The sequence below is a fragment of the Taeniopygia guttata genome, chromosome 1A (assembly GCF_048771995.1).
Source record: "Taeniopygia guttata chromosome 1A, bTaeGut7.mat, whole genome shotgun sequence".
Taxonomy (NCBI): domain Eukaryota; kingdom Metazoa; phylum Chordata; class Aves; order Passeriformes; family Estrildidae; genus Taeniopygia; species Taeniopygia guttata.
Window position 1 is genome coordinate 59,910,363 of NC_133025.1, and position 22,078 is coordinate 59,932,440.

At 42.9% G+C, this 22,078-nt stretch overlaps 1 protein-coding gene across 1 annotated transcript in view; it reads right to left on the reverse strand.

Moving 5' to 3' along the window:
• The window catches only part of ST8SIA1 (ST8 alpha-N-acetyl-neuraminide alpha-2,8-sialyltransferase 1), a 108,059-nt gene that overhangs the window by 75,261 nt on the left and 10,720 nt on the right, over positions 1–22,078 (reverse strand). The window contains exon 2 of the mRNA XM_002187229.7: positions 6,817–6,961. Within this exon, the coding sequence (XP_002187265.4) occupies positions 6,817–6,961 (145 nt within the window). The remainder of the gene's footprint in view (positions 1–6,816; positions 6,962–22,078) is intronic.

Sequence of the window (22,078 nt, forward strand, 5' to 3'; positions counted from 1 at the left end):
TGTCCAAAATGCCACTGAGAAGCCAGTGCCTCCTGCATGGGAATCATTCAGGTGATGAGAGTAGTTCCAGGAGAGAACCACAGCCCTTTCCCTCCATGTCCTACCAGGTAATAAGGGCTCTAAATCAATAATGCCTGGCTACATTCAGTCAATTTCTGAACTGTAATGCAGCAGAGCTCTCATTACAGGTACAGCTGAGCTTACACTCCCCCCTAAGCAATAAGACAAGGGATTTCTTGAAAGTCACTACATCATCTTCCTACAAGATGTGTAACTTCACTACCACTCATTAACAGCTTCAGCAGCAGCATAACCTCCCCTGCCTTTGTCCAAGCCTGCACTAAGCCACACTTCCATCTGTGTTTAGGAATTTGTGGGAAAGGGGGGCCTGCACCTCAGCTCCACAATAAATACCTTCTGAACGTAACCTGGTATCCTGCAATAGTCCAGTAAAATCTACATGAGCCATAGCAAGAAACCAAATGACAGCACAAAAACAAAAGAGGTATGTAGCATTCCATCAACTCATACTCATTATTCTGCCACGTGGTAAGAGCTGGGCATGAAAAGGACCCAAACCTAAGCCTCAAATATGCCAGTACAGGTATTAAGCCTATTTTAAGAAGTATCTTACCAAAAAAGCAAACTACTGCAGAGAGAAAATTAATATAATGTGCTAATCACGGAATCATTCAAATATATAGTCACATATACAGTAAAACATCTTTAAACTGAACAAGATTAATTTTAGTAACAAAATTTATAAATAAAATAAAAGCCAAGAGGTGGACAGCATATAAAGGATAAAGCTTTCTCAGGAAGCAAAGGTTGCACTGCACCTGTAGGTGGAAGTCTCAGTATATAAACAAGTTCACTGCCAGAAAATCCTCTGCATGGATTTTCTACTGATCTCCTTTTAGTATCTTATCGGGTATATACAACTACAATAAAACAAACAAAGCAAACCTGTGCTGCCTTTGGGCAGACCAGAACCCACCCTTATTTCTATTTTTACACCCCCAGCATGCAGTTTATATGCCCTTAAGTCATTTATACCCATCACAAGTCTGGTGTCCCTGTAGCTTCTCATCTGTGCCCACTTGCTTTAATTACTATTTCACTTGCAACAGTTCCTGCTCCTAAAGCAGCAAGTTTATGTCCTCATAAAGCAGATGAGCATTGACAAAAAAGCTCATAAAATTCCCAGGGCCTCTGTGTCCCTCTTTGCTTGCACTTCCCACTTCCTCTTCAAGTTCAGCCTTTTTGCTCTGTACTTTGCAGTCCCACAGCATCACATCTGTAGTTACCACTATTAGGTACTGTAAAGAAGATCCTTCGGGGAGAACATTTCAGCTGTGCAGCCAGTGAGCAGAAATGTGAGCTCCTGTATTATCTAGGAAAGAGTGATGGATCCCAGTCTCTCTGGATTTGGAGCAGAGGCTGAGTCAGGGCAGCCCATACTGACACTTTGCAGCCAGACCCAGCCCTTCCCTTTCTCTGTTCCATTTGGAAAGGTCAGCATCTCTCTGTGTGTTTGCACTGAGCCAAAGCCTGCCTGGCCCTGCATTATTGCAGACAAACCCCACAAACAGCAGGCTCACCCCAGGCAGCCTGGCTGCAGACATTCCGTGAGCCAGGCTGAACAAAGCCCACCCAACAGGGGATAAAGCAGCTCCTTGGTCCCACCCAGCTCACTGCCACCAGGGCACGTTGCCCTTCCTTCATTACCTCAAAGCAGACACGTTCCAGCTCAAGTTTCCCAGCACAAATTGGATTTTCACCATCAGGTATGCCTGCACCTTATCTCCATGAAGCAGCTTCACAAACACTGTGGCTCTTGCTTAGCTGGCCAGCCAGAGTAGAGGATGCTTTATTACAGCTTTCCTAACACAGCACACAAACTGCTCCAATTACACTGCTCTTAATTAGTCAGGGTGGAATCATAGTGAAGGTAGGTGTTTCTCTTAATATTAAGCCACATTTTTGTTTGGACCACCCTGATGCCAATGGCTAAAGATTATCCAGGACTGAAGATGTGTTAAGTTTTAGCTTTCATATTATCCAGATTGTGTTCTGCATTCTGAGCTTCATATGAAGTGCTAGCAGTTCTTTTCACAGCTCAGTCACACAAAACAATCCTTTTCCATCCCAGAACCAAGGACAGCTGCAGCTTCATACCCAAAAAGTGCAAACAGCAGGGAACTGAGGAGAGCAAACTGGGAGGATGGGACTGCACAACCTGGAGCTGCAATTGGACAATTAACCCCAATATAGAAATGGACCAAAACTTATAAAAGTGTGAAAACTCATGACTCAGAGTCCATCTTGGCTGTACCCTCAGCCAGGCTCCTGTACTGCCCAAGGTGAGGCCTTTTGATAAATCCCTACTTTATTCCTTTAACTCTGCCCAGCCTCTGTTCTAGGTGGCCTCTCAAGGCACCAAAGGGAGGAGGACTCGTGCTCCCAAAGAGCACAATTTGTCAGGTCTCTACAGACAGTATTTCATCTCCCACTTTATGAAAAGCACTGTATAGTACAACTGCTTGAATAACCAAAAAATATCAGCTGCTTTCCCAAAACACAATTTATATTTCACAGTATTTAAATACCTCTTCACCTTTTCGTATACAATGTTTTCCACAATTCAAATAACTAATGTTTATCACATTTTCATTTTGAGTCAATATATGTAGTCCAAATCAAGAACAGAGTTTGCATATTAATGTAGGCATAGAGAGCAGGAAAAAAAATGAAGGAAGAAAAAAAAAAAGGGACCAAAAGGGAAAGCACCAAGATATTTCCCCAAATCCTAACTAAATACAACTCAAAAGGCACACAGGGAGGTACTATTTAGGCAGCAGAATTAATGGAAACACAAATTAAAGCTGCTTAAAAGAATGTCTGTAGACTTAAAATTTACATCCATATCCAAGGCATCTAGAAAAACTACCACAGATGACAGCCAATATTTCACTGTATTTCCCCAAGCAGTTCTTAATTACAGAGCATTACTGAGAACAGAGTACACTGCTAGCAAAAAATTAACAGAGCACATCCAAAATCAACAGCAGGGGCAGTAATCGCTGCCTGCTGCCAACACTGCAGCCACCAGATCCCGGCCCACATTGCCTCAGGTGGTTTCCCATGTTACACATGGATCACCTGGGTCTGAAATCAGTCTAACAAAAGAGTGTTTGCCCTAAGGAAGGTACCACTGTCCGCCCAGAGGGGCTGCCTTTCCTTCTGCAGCTCCCCATTCCAGGCTGGATGTGCACAGCAGCTCCAGCCAGCCTGTCCAGAGCCTACACCTCACCTCCTGCTGGAACCAAAGGGCCCTTGCCTTCCCCAGGATGGTTTTCCTGTTGTTCCCAGCATGCAAAAAGGGAAAAAAAAGTCTGCAGATTCTACTACACCAAACTCCCTTTCCACACCTGATTTTTTTTCCCCTGAAATAATTACATATTAGTCTACTCCCTGCAGGCTGTTGCTGTCAGAGCAGGGAATTTGCCTTGAAACAGCACCAGCAGGACAACACAAAACCCTGGTGAAACAAAAGATGTTGTGAGCAACCAAGAAAAACCAAGTAAGCTCCCAGAATTTAACAGGTACCCTGAATGAAAAGCACAAATCACACTGCACAATCATCAAATAAGTCACTGCTACCCAACACACCATTCAGAAGATATCAGAGAATGTCTCCATTTCACACTTACAATTAGAACAACTTATTCTCTGCCTTTATATTAGTGGTGGGAATTTAAACTTTAAACAAATATTTGTATTTGGATTAAACAAATATGTTTTTAAATTACATATGTTTACAATATGTAATTTGTAATAAACAAATATGTGATTTGGAAAATAGCATCCTTTTCCTGATCACAAAGTACCCAGAAACAGATGCCACATTTCCCAATTTTCTTTGGTGGCTGGCAGTTATTTCCTTTGGATTTTCCCAACACCATTTGTGATGACTATTGATGAGAAGCTCAGTGCAAGCAGCCACTCTTGTAACTGACAGCTTCTGCAAGTGAAATTCTACAAGGGATTTGAGCAGCTGAGGAACCCTATTTTAATAATTTAAAATAATTTACTGGTACCAGAAGCATCTAACTGCTTAAGTAAAAATGCAATGAAACCAGAACTTCTTTTTTTTCAAATTTTTTCAATTTATTTTGCCAGATTAAAATGTTAAAGTTTAACTTCCGAAGTGTCTTTTGAAATGTATTCATTCATCTACTCTCCAAAACAATACATAGAGTGAAAAGTTACATCTGATTTAACTGGGGTTTTTAACCTCTTGGGGGATGGAGAAAGGTGACCTCAGAGGGGCACGCTTCCAGCACCTGCACTTTAGAGGTTTATGCAAAACCCTGCCACATCAAATTTGGTCCTCACAAACTGAAATGGAGCACTGAATGACTACCTCCACATAAAAGCTTTTCTGCAAATTTCTCCCTTGGTGATTCAAAAACTTTAAAATAGAAAAGGAATAATATCATCAAAGTCTAAGAAAAAAAAGGCAGCAGCAGAGCTGATAAAAAGAAAGCCCAACAGCTGAAGTATTACATTAAAAAAAAAAAAGTTTAAATGAAATGCTGTAACACCATCAAAACCTTTTAACCTTTTCACATCAAAGATAAATTGAAAAACTAATGAAGTGATACTAAATTTATATTTTCATGAAATAGCATTTTTAGTGGAAAAGCACTGTCAGAAAATGTTGACCCAGCTAAAAGAATTTTATCTACAGACTGCTCAGAAGAAAAATTATTCTATTTTATATTGCTCACATTCGTGAGTGACATTTTACATGTTAACTTTGGACATATTTATTTTTGTATAACATGATATACAGCAAGTTCCCTATTTAGTTTTGAGTTACATTATCCTATAAGCTAGTCACTGGTTCAGGACTGAGAAATCTCCTGCAACCACCAAATTGCTCAAGCCCAGCAATGTGGATGGAGCCATTTTTATTTATTTTATTTATTATTATTAGGAAATATTTTTTTATTATGCCAACATAGCTGTGGGCCTTTACATTCCTCTTACACCCCCCATGGCATTTCGGAGTATTAACCATATTTTGTTAACGGTTTTAAGCTTCTGTATGCTTTTGAAAGGAATATTAATCTTCAGGAAAATTGCTTGCAAGCAAGCTAATAACAGACACCACTCTTCAAAGAAGGAGCCTGAAAAATTTGGGCAAGTACTTCTCTTGAAACAAAGAGAAGTAGGAAAATGAATTTTAAAATTTACTGCAAATAAATCTTCCTTGGCTTTTAAACCTACCAGGATAGAGTCTGATAGAAGCCTACAAAATTCCTCTGGGCAAAATGCATGGGAATAATAAATCAAATTGGAGGCAGTGGTACTTGCAAGGAAAGAAGGAGCAGCACTTGTCAGAAATAAATTGCCCATCACCTCACTAAAGGGACAGCATTCCCAGGTTGGAACATTCCAGGGCTGAACAGGATGAAAACTCCCCTTTTCCACCGCCAACCCTGGAGCAGCATCCACCCACCTCCTCCGCAGCTGCTCCCCAGCCTGGCCAGCCTCAGGACACTCAAGTCCCAGTGCCCAGCCCATCTTGTCCCCCAGGAGCTTCTCTCTTCAGGGCTTCCCAGCCCTTGACTCTTCATCTTTACTGACAAACTTTAGGATAGCCCTTAGGGTCCTGGGGACCAGGGCAGTTGCCAAGACCCTGATTTCTCTCTAAGCTCTGTGAAGGAGCCCATCCTGCAAGCTAGGAGCTGGCACCCCGAGCAGGGCTCACCCATCACAGCTCCTCCGGGTCACCCCAGCACAGACAGAGGCTGCTTCCATTTCCTCTGCCCCATGCTGCAGCTCCCTCTCACTCCTTCTCCATCACACTAAACTCATTCAAAGTAATAACTCTGCTTTTGACATCTAAAAACTACTTTAAAAACCGCTAAAATTTCTTTGTTTCATTTACAGGATGAAGTTAGCAAGTAAGAACTCCGCTACACATTTGACTGAAGCAGCAATAAATGAGAAGCCCTGTGTGAATGACTCAACACTGGGAGTCCGAATAAACCCCTATACCTTGAATGTGACAGGTTAAAGTAGCAGCTAAATCAATTAATACAGCCAGAAGTTCAGCTTTTTTTAAGTGTGTAGCCACATACAATATTTGTGTTCAACATACAAAACTCAAGATAACAAATTCACTATTTAGTATCATTTCCGGTATTAATTAAAAATACAAGAAGCAGCCTAGATCAGTATTACAAACTGCCAGCTCTCAAAAAGCCTGCACTTAACCCAAAGCACCTTCAACAGACATTAACCAACCCCTTCCAACATTCAAAAACACAGCAAGAATCAACAAAGTCAAGCTGCTGGCTCCTCTTACTGGGCTTCCATTGTTTGCCAGCAATGAACTTCATTAACTGGGCAGTAACTGGGGACACCTGGGGACAAAGCTCTGTCCCATCCTGGCCACACTGAACTGAAGCCATTGCAGGTGAGGGATCAGGCTCACAGGAACTGCAACCCCTGACTGAAATGCAGAAATCGCCCTCCTAAAACAGCCAGAGCCAAACTCTTCAGAAATCAAGACAGGTGACCCAATTTTCATCCCTTGTGTACATTCCAAAAAGCAGCCAGGGAAGTATTAGCACACATACAATCAACATTTTCAGAATATGGAAGTAAAAAAGCAGATGCTATTTGATATTGAGAAATGAAGATACAATTTCTTGATGACCTTTTAGCCTATTTATACTAATTTGAATCATGTTACCATTTAGTATCTTAATACTTAAAATGAAAACAAAACATGGTACTAACCTGTGGGAAGAGAGAGTAAGTTGCATTGTCAATTGTGACAGAATATAAAAATTCCCCATCAAACCAGAGGTTCTTTCCCATGGGGGAATTCGTCTTCGTCATAGCAAAGAGCTGCCCAGGGTCACAGCATTCTACCAGCAGCTTCCTAGAGAAGGGAACAAAAGAGTAAGGGCTATTAATTGGAGCCTTGCCACACCCTTGCTAATCATCACCCCTCACATCCCTGTTCCTGCTGCCCACAGGTGCTTCCCAGCCAGCAGATGAACCGTGGCACTGTTTTTTTTTGCTTACAGAAGAGCTTGAAAACCTGATTTTATTTTGGAAAATCTTAGAACCAGAGAAAAAAAAAAATTAGATCTAAGTTTTAATTCAGACTGACACATAAATAAAATCAAGATTCAGCAACAGAAACGTCCTCCTATACAGCCCATTTTAATGGGTAAAAAACTGATCTCCAACACATGCAGAAATCAGATAAGCTCATTTGAAAATGTATCAATAATCAGTACCAAACACTATTTATTAAGAGCAGGCCTCCTAAAACCCCACAGTTCCCTAGTTAGGTATGGAAATGTTGGCACCTCTCTTCAGTTACTGCTTGTCCTTGTGCTGCATTCCCAGCAGTATTAGAGGCTGCTTCCTAACTGGAGGGCAGCTTGAGTCACCCCAGTATGATGGACATATATAGAGAGAGTGGCTGCACTCGCTGCTATCCCTGCTGAAACTCCATATCCTCTTACTCCCTCGTGTCCCAAAAATAATTCCCAGCCTGAGTACAAACTGGAGAATTGGTGGGGTGGTTGAAGGTTATCCTGAAAATTCTGCACCACAGCAAACTCAGCAATTAATATCCTAAAACACAGAATGATGGAAAACGCTAAAGGTCCAGAATATCCTGTATTTCCAAAGCCTATATGGCCCTAGGAAGGGTGATACTCGTAGATGTACATAAACCACAAACTGCAGAATTCCATCACTACAGGGTAATATTATGTTATCATATACATTCCCCATATATTCAAAAGGTAATCCCAAAGAGACTGGAGCCATTTCCAGCAGCTGCACTGGAGCTGTAAGCAGAAAAACCTCAATTATTAGCTTGATATAATATACTAAAATGCTTGATATAGCTGTTCTTCTCTGCAAAAGGAGATTTTATTTAAAAACCATAAAGTTACCCACAAAAATTTATATTTAGGCATTTTTTAAAGTTTTACTGCTATTTTTTAATCTCTAAAAATGGTAAACACATTTTTCCCTACCAAAAATTTATTTTCCAATAAGCTCATAATTCTCCACAAGCGTGTATTATTTTTCAGACACACATCAACTGAAGTAACAATAAGTGTCCAGCAACAGCATCCCTCAGAATGTGGTGGAGTCCACAACAAGGCTAGAGACCCTCAAGCACAAGAGGACAAGCTGCTGCACGTTCCCATCTGGGTCTGATTCCCACAAAGGCTGGAACAGGCGAGGCCCTTCCCAGCCTGGCAGGTCTGTGCCTCTGGAGCTGCCTGATGTCCCTGAGCAGGACACAGCAACCTGCCAGCCAGAGCAGCAACTCCCAGGCCAAGAACACCAATGGCTCATCCACAACCACCAAGGAAGGGCTTCACATCACCCTCCTGCTGATGCCCAAAAAAGGCCTTCACCACAGAACTGGGGAAAAAATTACAGGTAATTCAAAATCTCTCACTGAATAACCTTTGCAGAACAGTGTAAAACAGGCATGGAATACTGTTGCAAACACATGATTTGACAGTGGAGATTTTTCTGGCTGTCCACAAACCAGTTTGCAGATCTTGGAAAATTATTTCTCTCTCTCAAGTGGAAAGAAAATAATTCTGCATATTTTTCTATCCCCACAGCAACTCTTTCAAAAAACCTACGTTAATACAAGATCAGCTGGAGCCATTTGTTACAAAACTGTATAACACAATTAAAAATTTCCAGTAAAATTCTGCAACTTGCACATCCTCTGGCAGTCTAGTCTGAGCAAAAAGCACAAAGAAACCCCCAGATAACTTAGTGGGAAATTATCTAGGGAGTGTTTTAGATTAATCAATCTTTTCTTAGCCAGGGTAGACTGAAGAGCCAAGGAACAGCTCTTTGTACAAGTCCTACCCTATTTATTAGGTGAGACATACAGCCCTACTCCTTCCCATCCCCAGAAACTCCTCCTTCAAATTCCCATGGAATGCTTCATTAATAAACCTATTATGAAAAGCAGACGGGGTCTCCTGGAAGGGCCACAACTAGTCAAGCCACTCATTCAAGAATGAAGCTGTGTGTATGAACACAAAAATCCTGTGCACTCGTGTGTGCTCTCCATCAGAAAAGAGTAATTTATTAAAAGTCTCTTTCTGATCCAAATCCCAAAGTCACAAAGCAAGAAAAGATTAATAGGAAAATGTTCATTGAAAAGCAGAATGGATTCAAATACAAACCTAGAGCAGGACACTTTGCAGGATCAGGGAGACTGAACTGTCTGCTGAGCTTGATTAAAATGTACAGCATAAATGTTATTACAGAATTTGCAGAACTGCAGCAGCTTTCAGGCAGCAATCTCAGGGAAAACCTGTATGTGAGAGGACTTAATATTGGGATTGAAAAGGCACTGGGGGCTCTCAGATCCAAGAGCACTTAGGGGACAAACCCCTACTTGTGAGAGAAGCAGGAGAAATGCTCCTTGAAGAATCTCACTTCAAGCCTCTCAGATTTCAGCTGTAACTGGGCACCAAGCAAGTCATTAAGCAAAAGGCAGACTCAGCACTCAGGTCTTAATCTGAATTCATCCACAAAACTTTCATAAAACTCCTGAACTACTTATTCTTCAACTTAACAACCTTTGCAGTCGGATTTCAGCTTGCAGACAGCTCACGCTTCTTAACTGCACCCTGGTTTGACTCAAGTCCCAGTCAATAATGACACAGGAGCTATTTTGAACATCCCAAATGCGGCAAATATAGTATCTAAAATTCCCTGGCACGGGTTGCCAGCCAGGAGCTCACAGCTCTTTGGCTGTCTCTTCCCTGCAGATGGGGATCCTGCCGCCCCAGCTAGGCACCATTTCTCCAGCTGCTGGGGATGCTGTCCTGCATGGAGCCTGCAAGCACCACCAGCTCTGTGCAAGGCGGGGGGAGCAAAATCCTTCCCCTTAGCTTCTCCCTTTTAAATCCATGCAAGTGAGATGTACTGCCTTCATGTGAAAAAAAAACCAGATTGCTGGGAAGCCACCTGGGCAGCAGCAAGAGAAGGCGCCTTCACAAAGGTTCCATAGGGAAGTGGTGGAGTCACCATGGCTGGAAGTGTTCAAAAAACAAGGATGATCCAGAGCACATGGATGGGCAAAGGACAGCAGAGACTACAGCCTGATGCTGCTCCTGCAGGCCCCAGCACATGCCAGCAGTGCCCTCCCTGAACAAGGGCACTGATTCAACCCTTGCACAAAAACCTTAACACCAGACTTATTATTTCATTACAGTATGGCTTTAATGGAGCGTTAAAATAATGACTGAGGCTCACATCCAAGTCTGAGACAAAAATAATTTGTGAAGTGAATTGCTTTAGTCAGACTCTGCTCAGCTGCCTGGATTTAGGTGGCATCATGCTAACCTTGATCTGCTGACTGCAGAGCAGAGCAGGATCTGACAGCACAGCCTGACACAAACCTTCCCTTCACATGGCAGTTCCCATCTGCCTCAACTTCCCTCGGTTTGCTTTGGGATCAAATGACTCCGAAGGCCCAGGAAAAGAAAGTATCTGGCTTTGGAGTTTTGGTTGGTGTCAAGACAAAATTATCAGGCTTCACTGACAAGCAGGGTTTTGTGGAGCTGTTGGAATCCAGAGCAGAGGTGGTCGCTTGGGTTCACTAGGGAAGAGCTGCACAGATCCATTTCGGTGCCATTTATTAATTTTTTCCATCTACATACCCCTCCAGCAGAGGCAAGAAGACCTACCAAGGGCTTTGTGCAGTCCTCTACTAAATCAACACCCACTTCCCAGCATGTGCATCCCCTGCTGGATATACTTCAGGAACTAAAGTCAATAGTGGCTCTGAAACATCTGGCTTGACCACTCTGAAGAGTCTCAAAACCTTATCCTGAAATTCTCCTCATTATGTCTTTGGTGTAACATTTCCATAAGAATAACACATCCCCATGTTTTTGCAAGAAGTTTTGGTGGCAGGGGAGAAGAGAAAAATCACTGCTTAATAATATCTTGGTGTATTGACTTTAGAAACTCTGATCAGAGCCTGATTTTTTTTGCACTTCAGGTTTTGGCTATTTTTAAAATTATTTTTCCTCCCTCCTTTAACAGATCCTTAAAGGAGGCTGCTGAAATTTCAACCTCCTCTCTGATGAGCAAGAAGTTGGAGTTCCTTGAATTTCTTGCTATGAACAAAGCTTTTTACTCGCTCCAAAATTCCTGTGGCTATTCTCTCTTTTTCACGATCCACCCCTAAATATTTCATTCTAAATAAAGCCAGGAAATATTATTTCTAGGGTAGCTATCCCCTGCTAACTCCAGGGACAAACTGACCTCTCCTTACTCACTCATCCCACGCCACCCAAGAACAGGTCAAAAATCTAGGCTCATATCCCATCTCCCAGAGCAGGCAGCAGCCAGTGCCTGCAATTGTAAGAGAGTCCTCTCAAACCCCACATAATGACCATTTCTCTGGCCATTTTTTGCTCCAAGCTGGCAGTCCTGGAATTTTGTGGCCCTGCAGAATTCTACAAAGCCATTCAGTAACAGTAAAAGCACTGGCTCTGCTACAATCAGTGAGCTTGGAGCTGCAGCTGACATTTGGCTCCTGAATAGTCTGGGAAAACATTGTTGGGTTTGGTCACACACACTGAATTTCTCTTTCCTAAAATTCTCTTTTCCTAAAAAGCCCAATCAAACCCCTGAAGGTGGGGATTATCTTGAAGAATTCACTGATGCTTTGAGGTTTTCATGGTGTTTAAAGCACCTTACTACCCCAGGCATACCACCCCACTCAAGATAAAACTGAAAATGATCCTCAGCACAACTGTTAGGGAATGTGATCTTTAGACCGCCCTCCTAAGAAAAATCACCTGGACAAGTACCAAATGAACAAGAGAATGGCCAGTGCAAATGCTCTTGATATCCACAAAAGCATACCAAACTGGGATTTGGGACAACAGGCAGAGTTGAAGCTCTAGCTAAAATTAAGATCTTTGCCAAATACAAGAGCTAAATCAAGAATACATTGCTGTGCATAGGTTCACTTCTGAAAATACCCAGTTACCACAGCTTGAAGAATAGTCTAAATGCAATGAAAATGAAATATGAAAAGAGTGGCTAGCACAGAGCAGAACAGAGATAATCTGATTTACTCCCCAGCCAAGGTCTCTGCAATACGGTAAGATTTTACAAAGACTACAGTCATGACTATTCCCCCTCACATTCACTATTATATTGTTTCTTGATGTGAAGCTTTCAGCCTATTTTAATGCCACCTGCAGCAATTTCTGATGTCTGGACTTTACAAGGATCATGCAATATTTCCTCAAGACAGGAAAGTCATCAGGACAGCAAAAAGGCTGCAGACAGTAAATCATGCCTGGCACTGCAACCTGCATGAAACGAAAGAGGTGGCATTGCAGAGACCACAGACTAAGGACAATTAATGAAAAACATCTTCATTAGCTTAGCAACAGAGCTGCTGTGACTTTTTAAAGTAAGAAATTAATCTATAGATTAATGATAATTTGCTACAAGTTGCCAAATTAATAGCTGGGGTGGAAACTATGAAATCAAGAACTTGGATCTTCTCTGCATCATCAGTATCTTTTTACATTTTTTTTTCCAGGTTTCTTTGAGGTGCCCAAAAAGGAAAAAATATATTTTATTTAACATGAGAATATCGTTTTCACTACCTACTTTGATTTATCCAGAGAATATTTGGGTTTTCATTACCCATTTTAAAATCACTGATCTGGTGCCACCCACGCAGTAGAGTTCACAGTTCTGTTTCCCAGACTACAAAAGAAATATAAAACTCTTTTTCCATCCTGTGGGATCATATGGTTACCCTATCCTTGCTGCCCTGGCCTTGAACAAACAAACCCTGCTGCCTTCCAAAAGGTAAAATCTGAGCTGTCAGTCACTGCAGCTCCTCATCTCTGACTGATTTGTTTAACTCTATTTTTTTTTTTTATATTCAAGACATACATTTTTCTTCCAGACACATTCAAAGTGCTATAGAAAATGGGAGATTTGACTTTGATTATACATTTAGGCACATTTAGATTGGAGAAATACGGATGAGGCTAACATTTGCCAGGGACTACCTTTTTGATTGAACAATGCTTGTGAACTAGAAGAAAAGAGGATATAAAGCTGAGAGAATTGGGATTTTTCAGCCTGGAGAAGAGAAGCTTTGGGGTGACCCAATTATGGCCTTCCAGTGCCTGAAGAGAACCTACAGGAATGATGGAGAGAGAGCATTTACAAGGGCCTGGAGTGACAGGACAAGGGGAACAGCTTCACACTGACAAGAGTGTGGGTTTGGATGGGATATTGGGATTAAATTGTTCCCTGTGAGGGTGGTGAGGCCCTGGCACAGGTTTCCCAGAGCAGCTGTGGCTGCCCCATCCCTGGCAGAGTCCCAGGCCAGGCTGGATGGGGCTCTGAGCAACCTGGAATAGTGGAAGGGTCCCTGCCCATGGCAGGGGAGCAGAACGAGATGATCCTGGACGTTTGCTCCAACCCAGGCCATTCCATGATTCTGGAACTGAATAAAAGTCTACCAGATCTCCTGACAAGCTTTTAGTTTACCTTCCCTCCTGCCAATTCTTCTACTTAAATATGGAGCAGCTTTGATCTGAAAAGCTACTGCAACACAAAATTGTTCACTTCCTCTCAGAGAAACATTTTTGATTCATGCAAATTGTCTCAAATTCCTATACACAATGCCTGCTTGCAAGCTCTGAAATACAAATTAAAAGGTAGGAATTCTAGGACTTGATCAGATGAATTTTTTTCCAAGACTCTCATATCAGGTGTATTATACAAATTGTGATTAGCAATAGCAAAGATATCCCAATTATGAATGCAGTAAAAGCAACTGAAATGCAGGATGTCTCTGAGCTGAATAGCCAGACACCTCAGCACTTGGCAGCTTTATTCCAGGCCAGCTGCTCCAGATGCCAGGGAGTCAGTGGAGGCTTCTGCAGCAAAGGGGAGCTCTGAGAAAGGGTCTGCAGCACCCCACAGAAGGATCCTGCCTGCCAGCAGCCCCAGCTGATGGTTCCTCACCTCTGCTCACACATCCCTCAGTGCCACGAAGATACCTGGAACAGCTACACTGATGGAGATTTTGTCACAGACAATTCAGAGGCAAAGGGAGCAGGGCAGGGGAAGAGATAAATTGCTACGTGTGCTATCTTTTTTTTTTTTTTTTTTTTTTTTTAATCTTATAAACCTGGCAGGAGGAGAGCAGTTTTTGCAGATATGAGGTGAAATTGATGAACAGCTGTCCCGCAGAACAGCAGAACCATCAACCGAGACACAAAGTCACACTACATGAAGTGCTGCTGCAGGAAGGAAAAATTAATTGTTCTCACCACTTCCCCTGCTGCCTTCCAATGAAATTGCTGCTTGCTTTGTGCCATCATAAGCACAGAGAAATACCTGGCCTCAACGAGGGCACAGGGTGACTGTTTTCTTTCAGGAGACAGAGATTCACTAAAAATTAATTGAGCAGCTCCAATCTTACATTTGAGCTTGCACTATCCAAAGCGCTGATAGGTCCCACTGGGATCTAAGCACTCAATTATCACACCACAGTGACTTCTCCACCTGCTTCTGCAACCCAGATAAAAGCCCTGTAAGTAATGCTCCTTGCAAAAGGGCCCCTATGCTCCAATCCAAAACAGCCCATAGAGTGATTTTCACTAATTTGAGTAGTTTAGCCATGCCCCTTGATAAAAAAGGTGAACTAGACAGAAAGAAAACAAAAGGTTCCTTCATTACACAGATCTCCTAAAAGCTGAGCAACCGAAATTAAGAGCAAAAGAATACTCTGGCACTTGTCGCCCCAAGTGGTTTTCGATGCAAAAACTGGATGTGACCTGGAAGCCATTGCCTGTACATGTGACAGAGACAAGCATATTCAAAAACACCACAAAAAAGGCATGAAAAACCAATATATTTTCAAAGGCATAAGAAAGTGCACATCTGGAGAAAAGTTTTAACCCATCAAAGGCGGATGAAGAAATCTGATGGAACGGGCTGAAGGAAACCCAGATTTGAAGAGAAGTTTTTCCTCTCATTTCTCAGAAACTGCTTCCCACATCTCATAACTCTCAATTGTTTAGGAGGTGGAATGAGCTTGCCTGGTTGGGAAGCATCCATCTGATGCCTAGCAGCCAGCAGGATGAGCTGATCAGCCAACAAAATAGGAAACCTTGGGCTTGACCTCTCTTTTTTATCCAGTTTTTCATTAAACTGGTAGGAACTCACCACCCTTAAGACTTCTATTATTCTGTTTCATTTGGATGAAATCTGCCCATGAGAGAAATTTCTTAAAGTAAGTGGGTTATGATTTGAGATTTCAGTTTTATCACATTTCCTACTGACCAAAAAGGCAAAAATAATCCATAAATGCCAAATAGTGCCTTGCTTTAGCTTCCTTGAAAAATGGACACAGACAAAACAGTGTGCTCTTTGTCGCTTCTGCACACCCAGAATTATACAGCAGTTAAGCTGTAATAGTCTGATTTTGGATGAAAGCCAGGATTTAATGCATCACCAAGCACTGACACTGGACTTCACTTACAGCCCTGGCTGCTGCAACCTCCAACATCATTTCTGCCAACAGCTGCCCAGGGACCCAGAGATGTTTCTGAGCTGAGTTCAGTGGTCCTTCTGAGTGCTGACAGATGGCTTCCAACAGATAAATTATCACTGTAAAATTAGCACAGATGAAAACAGAGCCATTTGTCTGAAACATGCCTTGAACTTGCAATTCCTCTGTTTGCAGGTACAACCGTAATATTTGAAATTTTGGTAATGTGTCCTTGCCCGAGTACTAGGTGCCATAAAATTAGCGTTACTGATGCAAACATTTCACTAAAGGCACTAAGTAGATGAAAATAAAGCAAAGACTGATCTAAACTGGAACCTCTTTTTATCAGAAACTCTAAATCCCAGACTTTTAAAGTCTCTTTTGGTGAAGCCACAGAAAAAAGTTACATGGTAGTCATCTTGCACTCATATTAAACTCCATCATAGTTGGATGATTTTGCCTCTTTACAGACTTACTGAAAGGAGGTCAGATCTCACCATCTCTGGGTTGAAATGAGTCTGCTCTTACAGGGAAGATCAGCTGAGATGCTTCCACAAATCACCTCTAGACGCTTCTCCCAAGAACAAGAGGCCACATACCCTGTTTGTCTTCACACTGTTCTCTCCTGTAGGCTCAAGGAAACCCAAAAATCAAGTTTATTGGTCATCATCAAGGACTCTGTTATGATGAAACAAAAGCAGAAGCAAATGCTGCATCACAGAATTTCTTTTTGAGAGCTGTGCGCTGTATTCATTGATTTGAGATGGTCAAAGCTCCATTCTGCACTCAGGAAAGCAATTTTTTTTTTCTTTCTGAATATATGTCAGTACCAAACACTGCCTTACTCCTGCTAGCACCACGTTAGAAAGGACAAGAAGCAATCTTTTGCCATTTGGTCTCAACAGTGCTGCCAGCTTACCAACAACTCTCTGTAGAATGCCTCTTGTGATGACCTGAAACATTCTCAAACCTCCTTTCTGTCCAGTGCTCCCTAAGGCAAAGAAGCCCCAGGAGCCTCTGACAGGAGGTGGGGAAGTGTCCAGGAGATTTCCTGAGATTCCCCCACATCACCTCATTTCTGAGTCACTCCACTCCTCCTGGCCCCCTAACCCGAGCCAAGTCCCTCTGTTCAAACAAACATCCACCTGGAATTCTGGGGGTACAAAACACCGGGAATGCCCTGGGCTGGACTTCGGCACTGGGGCTCTAAGCACTCCTTCTGCATCTAAACATGCAATCCACATTTCTATTACTTAACAAAGGACATGCTGAGCCTTATCATCTGAGCCATTCCAGACCTAAAAAAAGATGGCAGAACTTCCCCCAACCACAAGAAAGAACTTTCCAGTGTAATCAAGGAACATAAACCTGGCTTTCACTACAAATATTCACGTGGTGCTGAAAGCAGAGTTGCTAAAACTCACCCTTCCAAAGCACTCAGAAGTTCACAGGCACCACAACAGCTTGTGAGGGCTCTGAAACAGTCATCATATATCATATATTAAATAATCCAAACAGCTCCAGCCATCAAGGTCATCACATATTTACAACTTTAAACCCACTGCATGCTGCTTTGCCGTTATCATTTAGCAAATGACATTTGGCAGCACTCACAGCAAACAGAGTCTCACAACACACCACAATGTTTGGTGGTTCTGGGGTGGGGAGGTTTCCTGTGCAGGCACAAGCAGAAAACAGAGCTGGCAGTGAAAAAGAAGTGAGCCCAAGACAGGAAGCAGGCTTGAAGCTATCCTAATCTAAGCAGTTTGCTGTGACTAAATCACTACCCAGAGCAATCAAACAGCTTCCTAGGGGATAAGCATGATTTATGTACCAAGTTCTTACAGGCCTGAAGTCCTGACAAATGCAATTTATCCAACTTCCCCCTCTGCCCAATCTGGTGGCCTTTAACAAACTAATTCTCCATGTGAGATTAGAATTCCTAAAAGCCTGTCAAACTCAGACCACAAAGATTACTACATGCTATGACTCCCACCCATCTTGCCAAGAAGTTTTATTTTGCAATCACCCGCCAGACCTGCCCCAGCTATACAATCACATCTCCCTGCACTGGCACCAGAGGGTAGCTCTGGGAAACCCTGGGCTTCCAAATGCTGTGGAGCAGCTACAGGAAATCCTCCTGGCAGAAATCAAGTCTGGAGCTTTACCTTCCCCTCCTCTTTCTGACTGAGTTTCCCATCCTTTACAGACTTTATTCTGAGAAGAACACAGTTACAGGATCCTTTAGAGTAAAGGTAGTAAACAGGAGACCCATTGCTGTTCAGGGAGCTGCCAAGCATACTACAACAAAGCAAAACATGCCACCTTGAAATGACTGCAAGAGTTATATATAATGCAACACTCTGAAATTCTAAATTAAAACCAAGCCTGAAGAGTTTGACATATACAGCCACACATATCACAGGAAACTATTTTGGGTTGAAGTACTGTCGAATTCCTAAGTTTAATTAGCTGCCATGCTCCAGATTTCACAGACTACCCGTAATCCAAAGAAATCTAAATATTAAAAATACTTGAACGAGGTTTGGAAAAGATCTGAGGGAGGAATTTCTAAACCAGCTCTTTCCAACGAGACACAAAACTGACAGCCATGCAGTCTCAGGCTACTGCATCCAGCCTGAGTTTGCTTCCACCCAGGAATCCACATCTGCAATCCCCAAAGAACGAGGCACAGTGCTGGGGACAGAAACCTCCTTTAAGAGACTCAAGGAAATCCCTGGATCACAAACTCTGGGTCAACTGGGAGACTTGTATCTATCCCCCTGAACTCACAGGAAGGGCAACACAGAGCGCTGCAAGCAACCTGGGAGGTTTCTGGAGTGTGTCAGGGATGATTTTTGGTACGGTACTGATGGGTCAGCTGACAGCTGGAACCACTGCTCCCTAACAAGAAAGCCCTGACTGGGGATAGACAATCAATAAAACCACTGGCCCATGGAACACTGCAATCCCCTCACCCTGAGAGGAGTGAGCAAGGAGGGAAGGAAGGAAGGTAGCAGATTCTCTAGTTTATTGGTTTATCTTGAACTCATCAGTTTGCACTGAAAGAAGCTCACAGCCCTTCAGGAACAATGCAGAAACTGTGCTGGAAACAAGAACCCCACAGCCCCAAGAGATGGCCACCCAGACATCCTCTTTTTCTGACCCCTTTGTCCCCAGCCTCCTGGGGCAGCTCTGGACTTACTCCACAGTGAACTGACTGAATCTGTGGCTTTCCTTCCTGCTGCTGAGTAACAATAAAAGATGTGCCCTATCAGGAAGATAATGTCAGTCTCTTGACCTGCATCAGCAGACTCCCACGTTCACACCTACAGGATGTGCACTACACAGAAGTTAACCCAAAATGTTTCTTTCTTGTCTGAGCCTCAGCTCCCAGGCCTGATACAGCTGATTTGAAAGCATCACCAGCTGGGCAGTCTGACTGCCACCTTTTTAGGTCTCAAATTCATCTTCAAAATGCACCTTGCAGCTCAAGAATGCATGACAAGTTACAGAGCTCTACTGAATCATGACCAGTTGGTCTATACTACTCATTCCAAGAAGCTTATGCAGTGAATTATTTAGGGAAAAAAGGGATCAGTTCAGAAGCAACAACTGAACAATTTTAGAAAGCAATAATTGAGTTTCACAGCAATTAAACTGTCTACTACAGGGTTGAAGATGAGCTGTTTAGTTTCCAACAGCATGGTGACATTTTGTTTTCCAGTACAGTGTCAAAATCTAAAAATCAACTAGATAAAGTCAATTAGTACACAAAGGCTGTATGAGCCAAAGAAGAAACACATTTTTAAAAGGTCATTAAGCAGCAATCTAAGAATAAGACAAATATACTTAAGAACTAACTATTCAAGAACACCTGCACTTCCTTAATTAAGCATAATGAAGGAATTGATTGTTTATATAAGCTCCAAGAACATGGAAGGTTGTTGTAAGTAACAACAGTAATTTGGAATGAGGTGTTAAACTAAGTTTCAGTGAAGGCTGAATGAAGTCTCAAAATGCTAAGAACCTGAGACATCGATTTATTCGGGAGATCACAGCCCTGCTACATTTTTTGCATGACTTTTCTGCAGCGTATGGTGCCAAGCCTTGATAGAGATGGGAAACTAAACTAAAAGGGCCTGATGTAGTAATTAGTCCTGCTAAAGACATTTCTATGTTTTTATGCCCTGCAATAAAAATCCACTCTCAGCTGGTTTATGTTATAAATTGAGGCGAATAATTTGATTCAGCCTTTTAAGATCAATTAATAATTTTATTAATTACAGCAAGCAATAGCAAGCAAACAGCGCTGGGTGCAGCTGCGGAGCCTGTGTTCCGCCAAAAGCTGACAACCTTTCCTTCTCTTCAGTCCCTTTTTATCCTGCATAAGTGGGGGTGATGGGTCTCCTTCCACCGTGGTTATCAGTTCCAGCAACAATGGGTTTCACAAGTGGGGGTGGTGAATCTCCTTCCACTGCGGTTATCAGTTTCAGCAACAGTGGGTTTCCACTGCGGTTATCAGTTCCAGCCAGTCCTGCAAAATCTTTCACAATCTTTGTTTGTGGTTACCAGTCAAGCCTGCAAATTCCATGTCTCGACTTCCCCCCCTTTTATCCTAATTTCATACTTTTGATGAACAAACAAGTCAATGCAGTTCCTCACAGTTTATGCTGCACACCTCTCACAAATCTCCTGCAGACTCCCCCCAGGAACCCTACAAGCATTGGGAAGCAGGCATGTTTGGGGCAGAAGCCACATGGTGGAAATGCTGCAGAAGAGAGAACGACAGCACCCACCGGCCCAGGATCTCCCTGCTCAGCTCCCTGTCAGCCCCCACAAAGCCCTCACCTCCCCAGAGCTGCTCCAAAGCTTGGAACCAAAACTGGCCAAGGAGTTCTGCAGTGGCCGAGTATCTCCCCAGCAGTGAGGCTGGGAGCTCTTCCTGAGTACACATTATGTTTGCATCCAGTTGTGCCAACAGCGTGTACGATCCTGCTGGAGCATACAGCGAGAAGTCATCTCATCAGAAATGCAATGGTTGGCATCCAGACAGAACAAAGCACGCCTCTGTTCTAAAGTCTCACCCCAAAAACCATAGGAACCAACCCCATTCTGAGATATGAGGAGTCAAGGAATTACCTGCTGCAATTCATCATCCCTCAGCCTGAGCTGCTGGTGCCCCAAAGGACAAGCTAACCCTCAGCAAACAAAGTTCACTACCTGAACAGTCTGTGGACTGTCTAGTTGGCAAAATGCAACCAGAAAATGACAAAAAAACAGAGCAACAAATGTTGTTTTCCTGTCTTTTTGCTAACCATATGGACATTTTCCCTACCACAGCTCTTAAGTAGGACAGGTACCAGAGATAGCTGCAGTGAGTGGGCTGTACTCCACAGATTTCATCACTCTACTTCCAAGTCTCACCACTGCAACAGTCATCTCTAGAGCAAAATTATTCTCCTCTCTTGTGGCATGAAAATGCCCTCTCCTGTTATGGTCTCATGGCCTCTCTTATAGCTCTGGCCATTGAAACTGGACCCTCAATTTTCTCAAGTGATCTGCTTCCATCTGATACTCGCGCTTCTTCACCAAAATTATAATTTACTTCACACTGTTTTAATTAATTGTTACTTCCTCGGGTAATCTTGCTTAACCAACAGAGCAGTCCTTAAATTGTCCACTTCACTGAAAGTTTTACCCTTACTTGATTGCTTTTTCTGATTTAGCCACATCCTTGTTCTCAAATTTCCTAACTATGGTCTTGCTCTGCTATTCTGCTTCACATAAATGTTTCTTTATTTTATTCTCTGCTTTTTACGTTTCTTCTTCTTCAATGCCCCTGCTGCTACAAACTCCTTGTCTCTACTGTGTTAAGCCCTCTATCAATCTTCTATCTCCCTTCCAACCTCCCAAGGCTTCTCCGTCTCACCACCTTCCCTCCAAGAGCATTTTTCTTCCTTCTGGAGCACTCCACTCCGCAATCCTTTCCTTTCAGCTGACAGGAGGGCTCTGGCACTTCTCCCAGGAGAAAACTCAGCTTTTAAATAAGACTGTGTGAAGGAAGGCACCCTGGTCCTGAGAGCAGCCAGGACAAGGCTAAAAGCTGGCAGAGCTGGGCACAGAGGCAGCACCTGCAGCCTCCCACTCCAGTCCTGTCACCGGGGACAGGAGAAGCTCAGGGATCTGGGACACAACCAGAGCCTAATCTGCACCACTATTTATAGAAATATCTCTCTTTGAAGGGGGAAGAGCTGCTGGCAGCAGCTGAGGTAGTTCTGGGTACAATCCAAAGCATTAAGGCAATCCTTTTCCAAAACACCAGGGCACAAGTTATTCCGGAGCTGGCATGCCTGTGCTCTCACCTGTAAATTCCCAAAGGACAGCAGGCACAGCCACCACCTCCAGGCAGGGAGGGACCAGGGCAGCACCAGGGAAAGGAGG